Source organism: Trichomycterus rosablanca, chromosome 11 (genome assembly GCF_030014385.1).
Source record: "Trichomycterus rosablanca isolate fTriRos1 chromosome 11, fTriRos1.hap1, whole genome shotgun sequence".
Taxonomy (NCBI): domain Eukaryota; kingdom Metazoa; phylum Chordata; class Actinopteri; order Siluriformes; family Trichomycteridae; genus Trichomycterus; species Trichomycterus rosablanca.
In genome coordinates this window covers 26452972-26473506 of record NC_085998.1, presented here as the reverse complement: position 1 = coordinate 26473506, position 20535 = coordinate 26452972, and the positions used below count along the sequence as shown (strand labels likewise).

At 37.6% G+C, this 20535-nt stretch overlaps 1 protein-coding gene across 2 annotated transcripts; it reads right to left on the bottom strand.

Annotated features, from left to right (window-relative positions):
• Positions 1-638: 638 nt before the first annotated feature.
• nutf2 (nuclear transport factor 2) lies at positions 639-20308 on the bottom strand. 2 transcript variants are annotated; one of them, XM_063004115.1, is made up of 5 exons: positions 20223-20308; positions 13631-13752; positions 9641-9712; positions 9308-9406; positions 639-1414 (listed from the first exon to the last, which is right to left on the bottom strand). In XM_063004115.1, the coding sequence occupies exons 2-5, from the start codon at positions 13727-13729 to the stop codon at positions 1301-1303; spliced, it is 384 nt and encodes a 127-aa protein (XP_062860185.1). In that variant the 5' UTR covers positions 13730-13752; positions 20223-20308; the 3' UTR covers positions 639-1300. The 2 variants fall into 2 exon arrangements, with proteins under 2 accessions (XP_062860185.1, XP_062860186.1); XM_063004116.1 differs by lacking the exon at positions 20223-20308 and adding an exon at positions 19987-20005.
• Between the last annotated feature and the right edge of the window lie 227 nt (positions 20309-20535).

Genomic DNA, 20535 nt, shown 5'->3' with positions numbered 1-20535 from the left:
GTGATTTCCGGCTTTGGCCTACACAGACTTTTTCCCCAATTCCATGGGATCTTTTCACAGTAATACATACAGTAGTGGGTGAAAGATTAAATTATTTGCAATTTTGCATTGAAAAATGTTCATTTCAAACCAATTGACATTTTTTATATATATAAAATCTGGCACAAAATTGTAAGCCATGACTTATCTTTGGTGACTGGCTCAATTTGGTTACCAATTTCCCTGCTATTTTTGGAATAAACTTTTTCTTTTGTCCTGTTAAAAAATAAATATATTATTTCTTTTGGTTTCATTATTTAAATACAAGAAAATGTACAAAGTGTTGCTTGTGTTTTTTTTTTATTTGTTTGTATCCCATCCTGTCTAGAATTAAAATTTGTAACTAAATAAATTTTTAATTTAGAAATTTGTCATCCACCACAAAATTCTTTTCCTCACCTTTTTAGTGTTGTAGGAATCAAAATCAAAAACATGAAGTCTTTATCAGCCAGGTTTGAGACAATTTATAAATCATAGATTCTTGTTTTTTATTGAACTTTACATGTCCCAGTATAAAGCAGTATTAAAACTGGTTCTATATAAACAGAAGCAGAGCAATAAGTAAAGACAGTGGCTGCAGGAACAAGATGATGACAGGGTTAAGAAAAAGTCAAAGGTTTTATTGTATATTGTGGCTTGGTAATAGTCACAGAAAGCAATGAGCAGAAGGTGGGAAGCACAACAGTCTGAAGGGAGGGTAGGGAAATCTTGAGTGCTGTTTACAGGTATGTTTCTTTGGATAGCTGGAATAAACTGACATCACAATGAACGGATGCTCCAAAAAGAGGGAGAAGAAAACAAAACGAAAAAACCCAGAAATAGTTCAATGTGAAGGAACATATTCTAAAAGCAAGCTGAAAACAAACTAGGCACTAAAGCAATGAAAGACAATCAAGAGAGTTAGAAATTTTAATTCAAACTCAACAACTAAAATGTGAATAACAGTAACTGGCAGAGGTTAGGTTAATATGTCTTCTTTCCCAGGTCAGTGTCCTCTGATATTTAGCTCGATCATCATGCACATCAGCAGGGGAAAAAAGGGGGTCAGTTTGATAGATATGTAGGCTTTCAGCAAAGAAACACGTATCGTTTCTGGAGGCGCTACCGTGTGTGCCTGCATGTTATCTGTGATTTGACTTATTGGAATCCGGTGCTGAATCTCAAAGATGAACGAAGGCCAGACTGAGAGGTTCAGGCATCACAGGGGGCAATGAGCCCCACTCTCCACCTTCCCCCATTTCCCCAACAGCCATGGTGCTTCTTAGCCAAAGTTGTGTATTGCCAGTCGGAACATGTCATTGGTGCATACCCATGCATCATTAATACTCTTCAGGATAAAGCTCTGATGGAATCCCATGACAGGGTCGTCATCTGCCTAAAAAAGACATACACAAGGTTAGAATTAACTATTATTTTACTCTGAAGAAACAAACACTAATGAACCAAACAAAGCAGAACCAGACACAAGTAGTTAGTGTCTCCATAAAAAACATTTTAATCCAGGCAAGCAAACAGGGTTGGGAGATATGACAAACACAAGCTTCATTTTTCCCCCAATCATAATAGCAACTATTCATTTTAACAGTTTAACAAATCACCTGCCTTTAGCTAGCACAATTTTTTCTACTCCCAACTCCCAAAATGTAATAAAACTATTGTATAGAAACAGTAAACCTTTATACAGTGACAAGCACTTTACTAGGTACACCTTGTGAAGAAAATTGAATGGAGATTTACATTTTCCAAGGTGCTAATTCTATTATAAAAAAAATAAAAAATACAAATAAAAGGTTTTATAGTTGTGGTGCAATATTGCATCATGGGGATTCAAGGGGTTATTGAACAAGATTCTGGTAGTAAGAAGCAGGTGATAAAATTATTTGGTCTGGGCAGTAGCTCAGAAGTTAATGAACTGAACTGGTAATCAGAAAGTTGCTGGTTGAAGCCCCACCATCCCCAGTTGTCAATGTTGGGTCCCCAAGCAAGGCCATTAACCTTTAATTATTTAAATAGTATGCAGTCACAATTGTAAGTCGCTTTAGATAAAAGAGTCTTCAAAATGACAAATGTTCTATAACACCATTATTTAATTTTAGAAGGATGCCAGATACAGTATACTTTGTCATATTTCCCACCCGAATGACAAACAAGTAATTTATAACATGTGCATAGCAAAAACCACAGCCGACATGGTCAAACCCAAGTTAATATTCGTGCCGTCACAAAACATTTTAGAACTACAATGTGCACACACATTTTTATGGCTATTACCAATTTTACAAAAATTCTTTCGATCTTCCAAACTACCAACATTTTAATATTACAAATACGTGTGTATATATTTTTTTACATTTCTCTCGGCTCACACAGAACATAAAGCTTTAATATTTTGTTGGGAGGCTTTGTGGCATTTGTAGGAGGTTCCGTCAACAACGGAACAAATCTACCAACTGATGGTGTGTGTGCTCGCTGCACAAATACACACGTGTACTGTACCTGCATGCGACTTTAGAGAGCAGAGAAAGTCTAGCCTGGTTGTCGCGCCACTATTAACCATCTATTTAGTAGGTATATTTAACATAACAATATATACTACATTTTAAGTTATTATTCGTTTCAATACATTTTTATTCAATGAAAAAATACATTTAAATCATTCCAGCAAGAGAATATTTGCAGGCTGCAATGCCATATTAACCGTCATTAAGTGCTTTAGTACGCCAAGGCTGTTTAAATATAGTCTAAGTATTTTATTGAGTGTGAACTCAATTTGATCATTAATAAACTTGCCTATAATTAATGTTGCCATTGTTTCCATTTTAAAACACAAAGCCTGACACTCAGCAGCAACGGATGCGAACAGTTTGCGGGAAAATGACGCTCTTAGCTCATTTTCATTATGATTTCATTTAACATTTATTACGCCCAAATGCACGCGTAAAACAAGATGGACCCTGCAACCAAAAAAAAAAAAAAAAAAAAGAAAGAAAAAACTTGAACATCGCGGTGTTGCGGTTGCTTGGCATGCCCTGCGGTTGGCTGGTCTATGTATTTCAAAATTGCGGTTAGCGCGACAGCCCTACTGTTAAGTACTGTTTAAGTATGAGATTTCGAACACAGCCCTCGGTTTCTTCACGTCACCTGTCCACAGCATAAACACTTTGTGCAAAAGTGCAAAACACCGTGAGCTGTATATAGTTGTGTGGATTAAACGATGCCTCGATGCGAAAAATTTGAATTGATTTTTAGTAAACGAATTCCTCGAGTATCTCGAGGAATCGTTTCAGCCCTACATCAAAGTATTCTCTCACTAGCTATATATCTATTTATGTAGGTCTACCTATATGTGCAATTAATAAATAAAATATTTATAAACTGGGTGTCCTGCTATTAGCTGGACGATCACTGAAATCGGCTCATACTGGCTCTATTTACATCTTGCCACTTATATATTTTAAAACATTTTATATTATTTTCTGTGTGCAGCTGTACCACTATTATTGCTCCTAAGTGCAAATACAACCTTTCTTTTTAGAAGCAGGCTAGAGGCAACAATGATTAAGACTGTTTTGACAAAGAAACCAAAAAAAAAAAACGTGATTATGGAAATAAACTGTTTTCGCGGCTTACTGAACTGGAAAAATGAGGGAAAACCCAACCTTTCTGATGGAAATAACCCTTTATCAAATAAATACTAAAAAAGCGCATGTGCCTGAATTATTTTACTAGGAATCTTCAAGCAGTAATAGACAAGTCATTCTTCACCATGGGAAAGAAAAAAAAAAAAACACAATTTAAAGAATGATGGTGTGTTAACCCTGAGAAGTGACGACATTGTTTTAAAATATCTTCTCATTTGACAGTGCTAATATCTACACTTAGGGCAATAATCATCTGAATGAAGATGGTAAAAGAGGCAAAAAAGGCAAGTCTGATGACTATGGAAACCACAATATGGTACATGGCATTGTAGCATCAAAACTAGAGATGGGACGATCGGGGTTTGTGGCACCGATTCCGATCTGCGATCTCCTTTCAGGGACATCTGCCGATAGCCGATTGCGATCGGGGGGTGGGGGGGTCGGGGGGGGTTTAGCAGTAAATAAAATAAATAAACTTAAAAAGAGCCTCACAGTGAAGATAAACCGGAGCAGCGCGCGCGCGTTTGTGTGTGTGTGTGCGCCTTTAGAAGAGACGCTTTGTTCACTGTATCGCTATAAGTGATTCATTGATTCACGAGTCATTTTTCGCGAAGCGTAAGTTTCTCTTCTCAGTTATCTCTCCGTGTTTACTGTTATTAATTAAATGTCGTGGTTTAAAATAAACACCAACTACTACAGAACATTTTGTGTGACTCTCTTACATTAAAAAGCTTAATTAAAAAGCTTAATTAAACTGCTATTACCACAGATCTGTAACCGACCGTCAGACTCGTTCCGTCTAAGGAGCTAAAAGTTCAGCAGATGATCCTGAACTAACGAATTTGGTAATGAATAAACTTTTGCCTCTGATTGGCTTTGTAACGTTTTCTGTTCTCATCTACATCACAAGTAAGAACCGCTCACGATTTACCAAATTGAACCAGGAGTTTATATAATGTGCTGATAGAATCGACTCAGATGTGACCGGATTGAATTATCTTTTTAAAGTAAATATTACAATCAGCAAAATTACATCGTATGTATGATGCACAACGTTAATGATGTTATTTTAGGTCATGAAGAGCTTTCACTGTGGTTTCTGTACGATGGTTGATGAATGGTGATGTGATGGTTGGTGCTTCGTAGCTCAAAGTCTGGATCAATCCACTGAGCTGTTAACTTAACATGGTCTTTATATATCACACGATCGGATCGGCTACTTTTAGGAAATATCGCCGATCGCCGATAGCATATTTTGATTAAAAATCGGCCGATACCGATTCCTAGCCGATCGATCGTCCCATCTCTAATCAAAACTAAAATCCACATTAACAAAAATAGTTTACTGGACACAAAACAAGCTTCTGCCATAGCCATCTTAGTTCCCTGAGCTAAACTTAATAGAAACCTGTGGTTGAGCTGAAGAGGAGAGTGCACAAGAGAGGACCTACAACCCTGGATAATCTGAAGAGATTCTGTAAAGAAGAATAATCTCTAATTCCCAGTTTTAAATTCCCCAACCTTATAAGATGTTACAGGAGAAGACTAAGTGCTGTTTTATTGGCTGTGTAAAGTACAAACCACATTTCCAGAAAAGTTATGACACTATAAAAATGCAACAAAAACTAAAAACTTGCTAAATCGCGTGAACTTTTATTTAACTGATAAGGGTACAAAGAAAACTTTGTCATTTCAATAACGAACCTAATTGTATTTTATAAATATAAAAAAGCAAATCAACAGAATGAAACAACTGCAACACATTTAAATAAGTTGGGACAGAGGCAAAATAAAACTAAAATAATAAAATGGATAGTTCTGGTCCTAAAATCTGATTGGCTGAGCCGCGTTCGAAGCCGTTGTAAAATCCCCGATATACGCACACCTATGACCACCTCACATTATTCCATATTAATACGCCACTGAAAAGAAAAAGTACAAACTTGGTTGAACACTATTTTAAGTCATGTACTATACATGGAAATGTCCAGATTAATATAAACAGTAATCCTGATCATTAAGCGGGTGTTTCGTTCAAGAAATGGTGTAAGTGTTTGTGGAGGAATGTTTATTGCGAATGTTATGTTCGCCCTCATGTTGCCTAGCAACACTGTTAACGGACTACCTGATTTCGCGGAAGAATGCTTTTTGTAAGTGTTTTTGTAAATAAAAACATTTATAAATTGAACATTGTTGTATTTTATTATATTTTATGTTGACCGCCATTTTATAAAAGCAATAAGCCACGAGAGACTGTGCGTTACTGCTATGATTTTATCACGGGGAAAAACATCCTTCCCCATGATAAAATCGCAGTAATGCACGGTCTCTCGTGGCTTATTGCTTTATTATACAATTAACACTTCTGAAAGGTTCCACAATTAGCAGTTTGTAACAGAATGAGGTCATCAACAATCTAAAAAAAAGCATCCACCAAAGACTTAACTCTTTGCAAGCAAGGATGGCGTGTGGTTTACCACTATGTCCTAAACTTTGTAAGAGAATTGTCAGTCACAAACCTGAAACTGTATTCTGCATAGAGAAAGCCATACATTACCATTGCACAGAAACATTTGAGTTCTCTGGACCCAAAGTCATCTGAGATGGATAAAAAAAACAGTGAAAATGTGTTACGTGGTCGGATGAGTCCACATTTCAGCTTGTTTTTGGGGAAAAAAAAAAAAAAAAAAGACATGGGATTCCACAGGCAAAGGATAATAATAACCATCCTCAGTGTTGCCAACAAAAAGTGCTAAAACCAGGGACTCCATGTCTGAAATCAGCTGGACAGTGTCAGGCATCATTCTGCATGAGTTACACCAGTGTGTCTTCGTATACAGAGTGTGTGTGTGTGCTTAACTGGTCTGTCTTGCAAAACAATTAGTATTTTCAATTCCCGAACAATTATGAAAAGGCGATGTGACCCCATGGTGAACATGCCTCTGCCCCAGCTTTTTTAAGGCATCAATTTCTAAATTGGTTAGTTAGAAAGTTAATTTATATTAACTAGAGATGTACCGATCGGGGTTTTTGGCACCAATTTCGATCTCCGATCTCCTTTCAGGGCAATCGGTCGATAGCCGATTCCGATCGGGGTGGGGGGGGTTGCAACATGCAATAAAGTAAAAAGTAAATAATAAACAAAGTAATCAAACAATTATTTTTTTCACCCACAGGAGACATATTTCATTAGTCTAACTGACCACACACACACAGGTTTAATGTTATCCAGTTTAGTCTGAAAAAAACTTAAAAAGAGCACACAGTGAAGATAAACCGGTGACGAAAGCAACAGCGTGTGTGTGTTTCTTTAAGAAAGACGCTTTGTTCACAGTATCGCTATAAGTGATTCTGATTCAGGAGTCGAATCATTTAATATGACGCGTAAGTTTCTCTTCTCAGTTATCTCCGTTTTTACTGTTATTAATAAATGCTGTGGTTTTAAATAAACACCAGCTACTACAGAACATTTTGTGTGACTTTCTTACATTAAAAAGCTCAATTAAAAATCTTAATTAAACCGCTATTACCACAGAGCGGTCACCGAGTCAGACTCGTTCCGTTTGTTGAGCTAAAAGTTTTCTGATGATCCTAAAAGTTCAGTAGATGATCCTGAACTAACGAATTTGGTAATGAATAAACTTTTGCCTTTGATTGGCTCTGTAACGTTTTCTGCTCTCATTTATATCAAAAGCAAGAACCGCTTACGATTTACCAAAGTGAACCACAATTGAATAATGTGCTGATAGAATCGGCTCAGATGTGACCGGGTTGTATTATCTTTTTAAAGTAAATATTTCAATCAGCAAAATTACATCGTATGTATGATGCACAACGTTAATTATGTTATTTTAGGTCGTGAAGAGCTTTCACGATGGTTTCTGTATGATGGTTGATGAATGGTGATGCGATGGTTGGTGCTTTGTAGTTCAAAGTCTGGATCAATCCACTGAGCTGTTAAGCTTAACATGGTCTTTATAGATCACCCGATCGGATACATTTGGGAAATATCGGCCGATTGCCGATAGCATATTTTGATTAAAAATCGGCCGATACCGATTTATAGCCGATCGATCGTCCCATCTCTAATATTAACAAATATAATTAAGTTTGTCATTGAAAACAGTGAAAATATTTTTAACTGTTAAAGGTTTAAGTGAATAAACAAATAACAGATTTCATTTTTTATTGCATTTTCAAAAAGTGTCCCAACTTCTCTTGAAATAGGGTTGTATTAAGTGCATGGGCACAAATAATTGTGGCAGAAGAGGTTTTGTTAAAAACATTTTTTTTGATAAGGGTTTTATCTAAATTAATTTAGTTCAGTTAAGGAATTAATTTTACATTTTTCTCCATGTGATTAAACTTAGCAAAAGGTAAACTTCTTAGGACCATTTGTACTCATCTTTACCCGGGGTACCAATAACTGTGGGGTAAACTGTAAGTAAGTATATATAAAAAGTTGAACTCAGAAATATTCAATAACCCCCTTTCCAGGAAAATAAGAATTTATAACTAAATCTTTCTGCAGAGCTAGATTTAGCTTTAAATTAAGTCATTTTCTAGACCATGTGACTGGCATAATGGATTCACAGAAATACCAAGGCATTTGAAGAGAATGTTATCCCCTTTTTGCTGAAATCAAACCTTGGTAATAACCGGATTTTCGAGCAAGACAATAATCCCAAACACACATCCAAGTCAACCAAAGCTTGGTTAAGGAATCAGTCCTGGACTTTCCTGGCGTGTCTGTCTCAGTCTTCAAATGTAAATCTATAGAAAATCTCTGGTGGGATTTAAAGAAAGCAACTGCTTGCCCAAAGTATAATGAGCTGGAAGCTTTTGCATAAGAAGAATGGGTAAAGTGTCAGAAGCTTGTTAGCCCTTACTGAAATCACTTATTAGAGATCATGGCAACAGGATGTTCCACCAAAAACTACGGCTAAAGGCTGAACATTAGTGCACATGAACATTTGTAATCCATAAAATAGTTTCATTTAAACTCAAAATTGTCAAAACATATTCTCTATTTACTGAGACTTTTTTCTGTGTATAATTCTATACACAATCTAGGTGCAGGAAGGGGGGTTGAATATTCCCGACTGCAACTGTAAGTGTACACACACACACACACCCACCCACCCACCCACAAATATACAGGTACATATAGAATGCAATGCAGAAATCAATCTACTACCAGAGCCAATCGAGCATCATTAGCAATCATGGTAATGGCAAGCCAAGCTAATTACACACATTCTTACACGCAATCAGGGGAGAAAGGAAGACCATTTCACCACAATGAGCACGTGAGGTCATAGGTTGTGTAGGGCAAGCCTAAAGACCTCGTTGGTGCAAACCCAGGCATTGCTGTAACTTTTTAGCAGAAAGGTCTGTTGGAAACCCAGCACTTGGTCTTCATCAGCCTGACACACACAACACACACTACAGATCTAAAATACCTTTTCAATGTAAACCTGTGAATGTGCACCTCCTTGTTTCGCCTACCACTGTCTGACATTTTCTCACAATGTGTATATATTGTACAGCAGAAGGTAGGGCTAATATTAACCAGCCTACTTCTCAGAAAGACAATTCATTTAATGCTAAAACAAGTGAATACTTACTTTTAGTTGTCCTACTACCATACTCATTATGCAGCCATCAGGAGTGGGCTGGTGATCTTGTGCTGTTATGCTGTGGGCTATTTTTGTAAAGGGTAGGCTCTGGGGAGACAGAAAGATGCATTTTAAGCAAACGAGCTCATTTCCTGATCTCCAGCTTTGCAAGGTGACCAACTAAAGAAAAGGGTGAAGCTCAATTTGCCTGTATACAAATTTTCAGGTGGCTGAAGTCAAATGACAACTGTGTAACATTGAAAGCCATGCCTGCAGATGAAGCATCAAGACATTTTTGCTAATGGTGTCTTTAGGCATTAATGAAATCAAGAATAGCCTTACAGAGAGTTTCTCAACGATCGCTGCTTTTCCCTGGAATTGCTGTCCCTCCCACGTAAGGCATGATGCATCAATCTGTAAGAAAGAATAAAGGCAGATGTCAGAGCTATTACGGTGACGTTTTGTAGGGTCTTTTAAAAATTCCCAAGGCAGAGATGGGCAGAAACCTGAATCTGCACGTTTTAGTGTTGATAAACACTGCACACTATTTCACTAGATATACAAATTATTTCTTGGTGCTATTAATAAATGTTTATCAGTCAAAAGTAAGTCATATTATTTTTTAAATAATTGAATTGAGTGTTTTTAAACTTTGTAGCCTGGTTAAATAGGACTCATGTTCGTTTACCCCTTGGTGCAATTTGTCTGGGTAGGTGCAAACACTGTAACTCCATTTTGGACACAACCACCACAACAACCACAAGACCCTTAAGAGAAGGTGGTCTTGGTTCAGTCTTAAATAAACTCTGTAGCTGTTCACCTGTGGCGAAAACGTAGCCGGACCTGGATCCAACCAAACTAACATGTTGTAAATTCTTATCATTAGCTCAATTCTTCTGCTTAGTCATTTGAAGGTAGCATGCCTTCTTCGCAAAGCCTGAAGAAGTACAGCATTTAAGACATGTCCTCAAAGTGAATTCGGCATTCTGCAGTTGTAGTTTAGCCTGGTATATCACCCAGATAATTACCACAGCTAGAAAAAAAATTCTGTCTCTGCAATTGCTTTATGTTTATTTGCATAGAAATTCGCACTAGTCCAAAACACTGGACTATTTTTTTCTTCTATTACTTTGTTGGTCAGACACATCTGACCAATAAGCAGAGTAAACATTCTCACAGTTTGTTGTAAGGCATTTTCAGTGCACTTGGACTTTTCTTGTGTGTTTTTCTACACACCGTTTTTGTCATGTAAAAAAATTATTTAAGATTTATTTCCACATTTAATAAGATCTGTGCAAGATCTGTGCATTCAATTGAAGAAAAAAAAAAAAAAAAAAAAAAAAAAAAAAAAAATGTTTACATTTACATAAAATAATGTGTTTACATAAGTGTGGACACCCTCTTATTATTGTGGATGTGGCTGTGTTCACAATGAACCAATCCCAATCAAACTCATGTGACTGATTAACTCATTATAAAGTTAAGCTCTTCTAGTAAGAATTTCCTGACATTCCTGACACCTAGTTGCATCTTACAGTAAAAGCCATAGTGAGCAAATAACTTACAAAATATTAAAGGGACCTCACTGTTCAAAGTAAAGGAAAAGGTTACCTATACCTTGAAACACAGTGAAGACAATTATCAACAAGTGAACAAAATATGGAACAACAATGACATTACCAAGAACTAGATGCCCCTCTATAATTGATGAAAAGACAAGAAGTAAACTAGTCCAAGAGGCTGCCAAGAGGCCTACAGCAAAATTAAAAGAGCTGCAGGAATTTCTGGCAAGTACTAGTTGTGTATTACATGTGACAACAATCTCCCTTATTTTTCATATCACTGTGCTTTGGGGTAGGGTGGCAGGAAAAAAATTTAAGCAAGGCTACATTTTGCAAAAACCTACATCAGGTCTGCCAAACTATGTGGAAAATGTGTTATGGTTTGATAAGACCAAGATTCAACTTTTTGGTCATAATTCCAAAAGGTATGCACAAAATTGCACATAACCAAAGAAACACCATACCAACAGTAAAGCATGGTAGTTGCAGCATTATGCTTTGGGGCTGTTTTGCTTCAGCTGGAACTGGGGCTTTATTTAAAGTGGAGGGAATTATGAACAGTTACTAATAGTCAATTTTAGAGATGGGACGATCTGGGTTTTTGGCACCGATTCCGATCTCCGATCTCCTTTCAGGGACATCTGCCGATAGCCGATTGCAATCGGGGGGAGCAGTAAATAAAATAAATAAACTTAAAAAGAGCCTCACAGTGAAGATAAACCGGAGCAGCGCGCGCGTGCGTGTTTGTGTGCCCTTAGAAGAGACGCCTTGTTCACTGTATCGCTATAAGTGATTCATTGATTCACGAGTCATTTTTCGCGAAGCGTAAGTTTCTCTTCTCAGTTATCTCTCCGTGTTTACTGTTATTAATTAAATGTCGTGGTTTTAAATAAACACCAGCTACTACAGAACATTTTGTGTGACTCTCTTACATTAAAAAGCTTCATTAAAAAGCTTAATTAAACTGCTATTACCACAGATCTGTAACCGAGTCAGACTCGTTCCGTCTAAGGAGCTAAAAGTTCAGCAGATGATCCTGAACTAACGAATTTGGTAATGAATAAACTTTTGCCTCTGATTGGCTCTGTAACGTTTTCTGTTCTCATCTAAATCACAAGCAAGAACCGCTTCCGATTTACCAAATTGAACCAGGAGTTTATATAACGTGCTGATAGAATCGACTCAGATGTGACCGGGTTGAATTATCTTTTTAAAGTAAATATTACAATCAGCAAAATTACATCGTATGTATGATGCACAACGTTAATGATGTTATTTTAGGTCATGAAGAGCTTTCACGATGGTTTCTGTACGATGGTTGATGAATGGTGATGTGATGGTTGGCGCGTCGTAGCTCAAAGTCTGGATCAATCCACTGAGCTGTTAACTTAACATGATCTTTATATATCACACGATCAGATCGGCTACTTTTAGGAAATATCGCCGATCGCCGATAGCATATTTTGATTAAAAATCGGCCGATACCGATTCATAGCCGATCGATCGTCCCATCTCTAGTCAATTTTGGTACAAAATTGCTAAAAAGCTGAAGAGGAATTTCAGGTCAACACCACCAGACATAACTCCACTTCAACAACAAAGAAGATGGTTCGAAATGGTTTAGCAACAGACTAGACCTGAATCCTATTGAAAAAATGTTGGGTGACCTGAAGAGGGCTGCACACAGAAGATGCTCTAAGAATCTGACATATTTGATAGAAGTGCTTTTGCAAGGATGAGATAGGCAAGTCAAGATGATGCTGATACACTCTTCCCCAAAAATACTGAATCCAGTCATAAAATCAAAAGTTGATTCAATAAAGTATTAGTTTAAGGGTGTGCATATTTATCCAAACACATTGTTTATGCTTATTTTACCCCTTAAAATTGTTTTTCGATTACAGTACAGTTTGGCATATTAAATGTGGAAAAGCCTAAAATAACAGCAATGATTCATCTTGCTGTTATTTTATTACATAAAAAAAAACCTGGCTTTAACTATTTATATCCAGTATATCGGTATGAAAACACCCTAAGATGCTACTTTTAGAGGAAAAAACGTCATTAAGCATTACAAACTAATACAGTTAGTCTTTATGTTGCAGGGGTTTGTGATATCCACCCTTCACATTTCTAATTAAAAAGAACCCTCAGCTATTGGCAATGAATATAAATAACATTAACATCAATATCCTTTGTTGGTAATAAAAAACATTTTGGTAATAAACCCCTTATATCTGAGTCATCATAAGAGCTTTATTAATAATGAATAGTGGCAACATTCTTTCAAGTATGTATTCACATATTTAACGTTAACTAAACACAATAGCTAATACGTTGACTAAACTGGTCTTTATTAAAATGTATACGGTAAGCATTTCTTTTCTAATGTAACCAAATCATAACAGCATTGCATTAAATCACAATTATACATTTGAATGTGAATTACTCATGTTGCACTAATAACAACCCACAGAAAGACTACTTTCACAAGCCTGAAAATACATAAAATTGGTCAAATGAGCTAAAAAGCCACAATTGTGTTCTGGTAAAAAATGACCGCAATTATTATGCGCCTCACCTTGCATAAAACCACAGCAGTACATTCTTTTTTTATTATAACAAACAAATAGACTGAAGAATATATATATATATTCATCCTCTGAAGTCTCTTTCTGGCACACAAAATGCCAGAGAACTTCATGTAAAGCAAACATACAATGTCAATTTGTAACACAAAAAATGAACATAAGGATGCGTTAATACTCACATATATTGAACCAAGCTGAGTTCTGTCTGTGTCAAACAGGTGATAGTAATGTTGTACAAAGCTGGATCCTATTTGTTCCCAGATCGGCTTGTCTCCCATCCTGACTTACCCAGCTAGAGGCACTGTGGGAGTAAAAAATGTGGGGTTACACATAACCATATATGAGGAACCTACAAATATACCAAGTACACATTGCCACTAGGGTTGGGCGATATTGCCGATTTTCATACCGTCATACCGTCTTCAGGAAACACCGCGGTATACGGTATTACCGCGGCGGGGTGGGGGGGGGGGGGGGGGGGGTTGTGTCGCGGACAAACTGTACAGTGAGTGTAATTACAATATTTCAATGTTTTATTATAAAAAGATTTAACAATCTGAACGTCAAACATTGCTTATCTTATCTGATCTATAATAAATACGCATAAGTATAAATGCATGTGTATCAATTACACTTTAACACAAACATTAACACAACATTTTGGCATTGTAATCTCTCTCTGCCCACACAAAACAGAATAATAGCAGCTACACACTTCAATATATTTCAAAAGTTAACTGCTTAGTTTATAGTTACAGATATTTCTTAAAAGTGTATGAACGTGTACGATTAGTTATGCCTGTAATCCAGAATTAAGTTCTATACCGTAACAAAAAATATGAATGTAAATCCGATCTATTCCCTACACACTCGCTCCCTACGCCCTATAGTGCGCTTCACTTTCTTAAAGGGCCAGACAATATATTTTATAATTCACATTACACGACAGGTGAGACGTTCTTTTTTCTTAATATAGCGCTTTTATTTAGGAAAAAATAGTTCTTACATAGGCAGGAAAATCTATGGCAGACAAGAGTCAGAACAGCGGATTGGGCGTAACGTTATTATTACTGTTTGCTCCTTTTTCTCAACACTTGTGCTCGATTTACACTGAAGATATATTTAGTAAATAAGTACAAGTCTGCGCATGCACGCCCTTGTGTTAATTTCCGGTTGAACTGATAAAAAAATTTTGATTTGGAAAAATTAAAAGACGAGCCGTTATTCAGTTTCTGCTTGTTAGCTCACAGCTAACGCTAGCCAGTGTGGCTCTTCACTCGTCTCTCTGTGTGATCACCAGTAAGCACCCCACAGCCAATCAGCGAGCTCCAACCGCCTACCCCTCCCACCCCTCCCTCACTGTGGATGCGCGCATGTCCTAAAGTCTCAGTTTTCAAGGTAAACCTGAAGCAGAAATTCGGCGCTTCACATTTAAAAAATACCGTCACTATTTTTGAATACCGTCACCATTATTGAATACCGCGGTATACGGTAATATCGTCATACCGCCCAACCCTAATTGCCACACACTGCTCCTTTGTGAAGACATAAGGATGTAAAGACTGGATGGCATGTCAATGAATTCCTTCATAATTTCATAAGCAATATGTTAAACAGAGACTGTATTTTGCCCCACATAGTAGTCCCCCATAGTAAGAGGAACATCATATTTCTTGCTATATACGATTGTGTACATATATTTCAGCACATAAAATAAATAAAATAAATAAACTTAAAAAGAGCCTCACAGTGAAGATAAACCGGAGCAGCGCGCGCGTGTGTGTGTGCGCCTTTAGAAGAGACGCTTTGTTCACTGTATCGCTATAAGTGATTCATTGATTCACGAGTAATTTTTCGCGAAGCGTAAGTTTCTCTTCTCAGTTATCTCTCCGTGTTTACTGTTATTAATTAAATGTCGTGGTTTTAAATAAACACCAACTACTACAGAACATTTTGTGTGACTCTCTTACATTAAAAAGCTTCATTAAAAAGCTTAATTAAACTGCTATTACCACAGATCTGTAACCGACCGTCAGACTCGTTTCGTCTAAGGAGCTAAAAGTTCAGCAGATGATCCTGAACTAACGAATTTGGTAATGAATAAACTTTTGCCTCTGATTGGCTCTGTAACGTTTTCTGTTCTCATCTACATCACAAGAACCGCTTATGATTTACCAAATTGAACCAGGAGTTTATATAACGTGCTGATAGAATCGACTCAGATGTGACCGGGTTGAATTATCTTTTTAAAGTAAATATTACAATCAGCAAAATTACATTGTATGTATGATGCACAACGTTAATGATGTTATTTTAGGTCATGAAGAGCTTTCACTGTGGTTTCTGTACGATGGTTGATGAATGGTGATGCGATGGTTGGCGCGTCGTAGCTCAAAGTCTGGATCAATCCACTGAGCTGTTAACTTAACGTGATCTTTATATATCACACGATCGGATACTTTTAGGAAATATCGCCGATCGCCGATAGCATATTTTCATTAAAAATCGGCCGATACCGATTCATAGCCGATCGATCGTCCCATCTCTACTTAAGACCAATACAAAAAAAGGATTTTTAGAAATGTTGGCCAACTAAAAAGTATGAACATGAAAAGTATGAGCATGTACAGCACTCAATACTTAGTTGGGGCTCCTTTTGCCTGGATTATTGCAGCAATGCGGCGTGGCATGGAGTCCATCAGTCTGTGGCACTGCTCAGGTGTTATGAGAGCCCAGGTTGCTCTGATAGTGGCCTTCAGCTCTTCTGAATTGTTGGGTCTGGCGTATCGCATCTTCCTCTTCACAATACCCCATAGATTTTCTATGGGGTCAAGTCAAGTCAACTTTAAGGTCAGGCGAGTTTGCTGGCCACTTAAGAACAAAGATACCATGGTCCTTAAACCAGGTACTGGTAGCTTTGGCACTGTGTGCAGGTGCCAAGTCCTGTTGGAAAATGAAATCTGCATTTCCATAAAGTTGGTCAGCAGCAGGAAGCATGAAGTGCTCTAAAACTTCCTGGTAGATGGCTGCGTTGACCTTGGACCTCAAAAAACACAGTGGACCAACTCCAGCAGATGACATGGCACTCCAAACCATCACTGACTGTGGAAACTTTACACTGGACCTCAAGCAACATGGATTCTGTGCCTCTCCTCTCTTCCTCCAGACTCTGGGACCTTGATTTCCAAAGGTAATGCAAAATTTACTTTCATCAGAGAACATAACTTTGGACCACTCAGCAGTCCTTCTTGTCTTTAGCCCAGGTGAGATGCTTCTGACGCTGTCTCTTGTTCAAGAGTGGCTTGACACAAGCAATGCGACAGCTGAAACCCATGTCTTGCATACGTCTGTGCGTGGTGGTTCTTGAAGCACTGACTCCAGCTGCAGTCCACTCTTTGTGACTCCCCCACATTTTTGAATGGGTTTTGTTTCACAATCCTCTCCAGGGTGCGGTTATCCCTATTGCTTGTACACTTTTTTCTACCACATCTTTTCCTTCCCTTCGCCTCTCTATTAATACGCTTGGACACAGAGCTCTGTGAACAGCCAGCCTCTTTAGCAATGACCTTTTGTGTCTTGCCCTTTTTGTGCAAGGTATCAATGGTCGTCTTTTGGACAACTGTCAAGTCAGCAGTCTTCCCCATGATTGTGTAGCCTACAGAACTAGACTGAGAGACCATTTAAAGGCCTTTGCAGGTGTTTTGAGTTAATTAGCTGATCAGTGTGGCACCAGGTGTCTTCAATATTGTACCTTGTCACAATATTCTAATTTTCTGAGATACTGTGTGTGTGTGTGTGTGTGTGTATGTATATATATATATATATATACAGGGGTTGGACAAAATAACTGAAACACCTGTCATTTTAGTGTGGGAGGTTTCATGGCTAAATTGGACCAGTCTGGTGGCCAATCTTCATTAATTGCACATTGCACCAGTAAGAGCAGAGTGTGAAGGTTCAATTAGCAGGGTAAGAGCACAGTTTTGCTCAAAATATTGCAATGCACACAACATTATGGGTGACATACCAGAGTTCAAAAGAGGACAAATTGTTGGTGCACGTCTTGCTGGCGCATCTGTGACCAAGACAGCAAGTCTTTGTGACGTATCAAGAGCCATGGTATCCAGGGTAATGTCAGCATACCACCAAGAAGGACAAACCACATCCAACAGGATTAACTGTGGACGCAAGAGGAAGCTGTCTGAAAGGGATGTTCGGGTGCTAACCCGGATTGTATCCAAAAAACATAAAACCACGGCTGCCCAAATCACGGCAGAATTAAATGTGCACCTCAACTCTCCTGTTTCCACCAGAACTGTCCGTCGGGAGCTCCACAGGGTCAATTTGGAGGGGACTGTATATATATATATATATATATATATATATATATATATATATATATATATATATATATATATATATATATATATATATATATATACAGTCCCCTCCAAAAGTATTGGAACAGTGAGGCCAATCCCTTCATTTTTGCTGTAGACTGAAAACATTTGGGTTTGACATTAAAAGATGATTATGAGACAAAAGTTCAACATTTCAGCTTTTATTTCCAGGTATTTACATCTGGATCTGATACACAGTTCAGAAGATAGCACCTTTTGTCTGAACCCACCCATTTTTCTTGTGAGCAAAAGTATTGGAACAGGTGACTGTCAGGTGTGTTTTGTTGCCCAGGTGTGTCCTGTTACACTGATTATTTAAACAATAAATAGCTCTGATTGTCTACGCTCACAAGAAAAATGCGTGGGTTTAGACAAAAGGTGCTATCTTCTGAACTGTGTATCAGATCCAGATGTAAATCTGGAAACCCAAATGTTTTCATAATACATAATAAACCCTTCAAACTGTCCTGTATGCAAGTAATAAAAATATATAGTTTGTTTCAAGAGACATGTCGTATTTAATCTTACGTATTATGTATTTATTTTTGCTCTTTATTAAAGCAAAAGTATTTCTTATCCGATTACTCGATTAATCGCTGGAATAATAGATAGAATACTCGATTACAAAAATAATCGATAGTTGCAGCCCTATTACAGAGTATGTGGCCCGCGTTTGTGTTTTCATTAAAGTAAAACGTTACTTACTGATTGGTAAAACACAGCATCTATTTATAGTCTTACAAATATTACCAACTAATACAGTCAGTCTTTATGTTGCAAAAGTTTGTGATATCCACCCTTCACATTTCTAATTAAAAACAACTCTCAGCTATTGGCAATGAATATAAATATCATTAACTTACAGCATTAAGAAACGACTTAATTTTTGGTTACCCAGTTAATCATCAACATCCTTTTTTGGTAATAAAAAAGTTTTGTCTGCTCATAACGTTATGTGCTGCTCACAACGATTCCACAAACATGTCCGTGTATGTTCACAGGTTTGATTCGTATGTAACATAAACGTTTCACTTAACTAACACGAAAGACTATATGTTACTGATTAACATGAATTTTGTGACAAGACGCAAGGCATGCACAACTCTCGACAACTAATAATCCTAATGTGTAATTGCAGCTTTTATTGGTACAGTGGTGTCCTAGTGGGTAGAGCTATGGGTTACCAACTAAAAGGTTGTGTGTTTCTCTAAAATACTGATGTAAAAAATATTAATAAACAAATTCCACTCACTAGCTTTGCATATGTTAGGATCCATCAGTGTTTCCATTAGCTGTTTAAGGGCAGTACTGCTTTAGAACCCCCCCCCATGTTCAGTTCATTGATTTTCATGCAATGGCAGATACCATATTCTTAACTAACGATTTATTATAATCAATTAGATGTTAAACATTTAAACAATATATGGGAGTTGGTGTATTATACATTTGTGTGCGTGTTTAAATGGCATGAGACGGTCACATGAGAACCTTTTCTGGATCCCAGACGATTCGTTATGACTTGTAATGACGCCCTTTCTAATTAGTCATTTGGATCGAACACAGATCTGGCTTCATAAAAATATGTTTACTCAAATGTGCTCCATCGTTCTGAGGAATTAAACAGCAGCGCTAATCCTTAATATTAACAAAGTACGAGTAACGCTGATGACTGAAGCTGTTCAAAATTCCCCAACTACGAAATGTAAGAACTGTCTGGTCAGGCAAGTCATGCGTGGCTACAGAACTTAGCCCGCTAGCATTAGAACTATTATAATAAACATAATAAAGCTCATTATTTAGGCAGTGTCACCGACTTACAGTTCACTTGAGGTTATTTGAATTGCAACTCAAGTGGGTTCAGTTGACTAAAACTTGTCCTGTAAACTTATATGAATGTGCTATGTAGTTAGCTATCAACTAAGCTAGCTAACTAAGCGTGTGTCGATTCATTGCTCAGTGTAGCATGCTAGCCCTCGCTAGCAGCCCCTGCATGTCTGAATGAAGCTTAAGAGTAAAAACAATGAATACATGAAAATAAAGGGTTGTGTCTGAGGAGGGTATAAGCGGTGGTACAGTATTGCTCTATAGGGACATGCAACTACACACGCTGCGTTCCTTTCTATAAATAACGTTACCACTACCACTCAGCTGCCCGCCGCTCTGCCACACCGGCGAGGCGCGGCGCGGCCCGCTCAACAGCATAGGCGTGTCCTGCTGACTAACATTAGCTACTTCACACTGACCCGACATGTTTGACAGCACAAAGCCCTCACTCAAGCTTTTCTATGAACTTCATAATAACTATTAATTTAATGAAGTAACTGCCGTTACTTTAATCAGTAGATGGTATTGTAGTGTAACTAAGGCTTACCTCAGTGAGCCCTAACCTCAGCTTTCCTCACTTCCAGTTATGGCGAATTCAGCGCGCGATGAAGTTGAGCCGCCTGCTTGGGTGAGCATGCGCAGTTCATCAACACACTTGAATGCTGGGGGTTGATGTTCTGGAGTTAGTCCGTGCAATCAGTTTCGCAAAATCAAAAATAAGTGAATATCGGGAAAACAAAATAAAACAAAATTTAATTTACCAGCAAAAAGGTGTATTATAAACCAGAGAAAACAGTATCTAAAATAAAAGCAGGGCTGGCTTGTTTACATTTCTCAAACCAGAATTCATTACTTAAGAT

Coding starts and splice junctions, on each gene's coding strand:
- nutf2 (XM_063004115.1), bottom strand. CDS start 13,729: ATGGGAGACAAGCCGATCTGGGAACAAATAGGATCCAGCTTTGTACAA. Junction 9,713..13,630: donor CTCAGCTTGGTTCAATATAT/GTGAGTATTAAC, acceptor TCTTTCTTACAG/ATTGATGCATCATGCCTTAC. Junction 9,407..9,640: donor CGATCGTTGAGAAACTCTCT/GTAAGGCTATTC, acceptor CTGTCTCCCCAG/AGCCTACCCTTTACAAAAAT.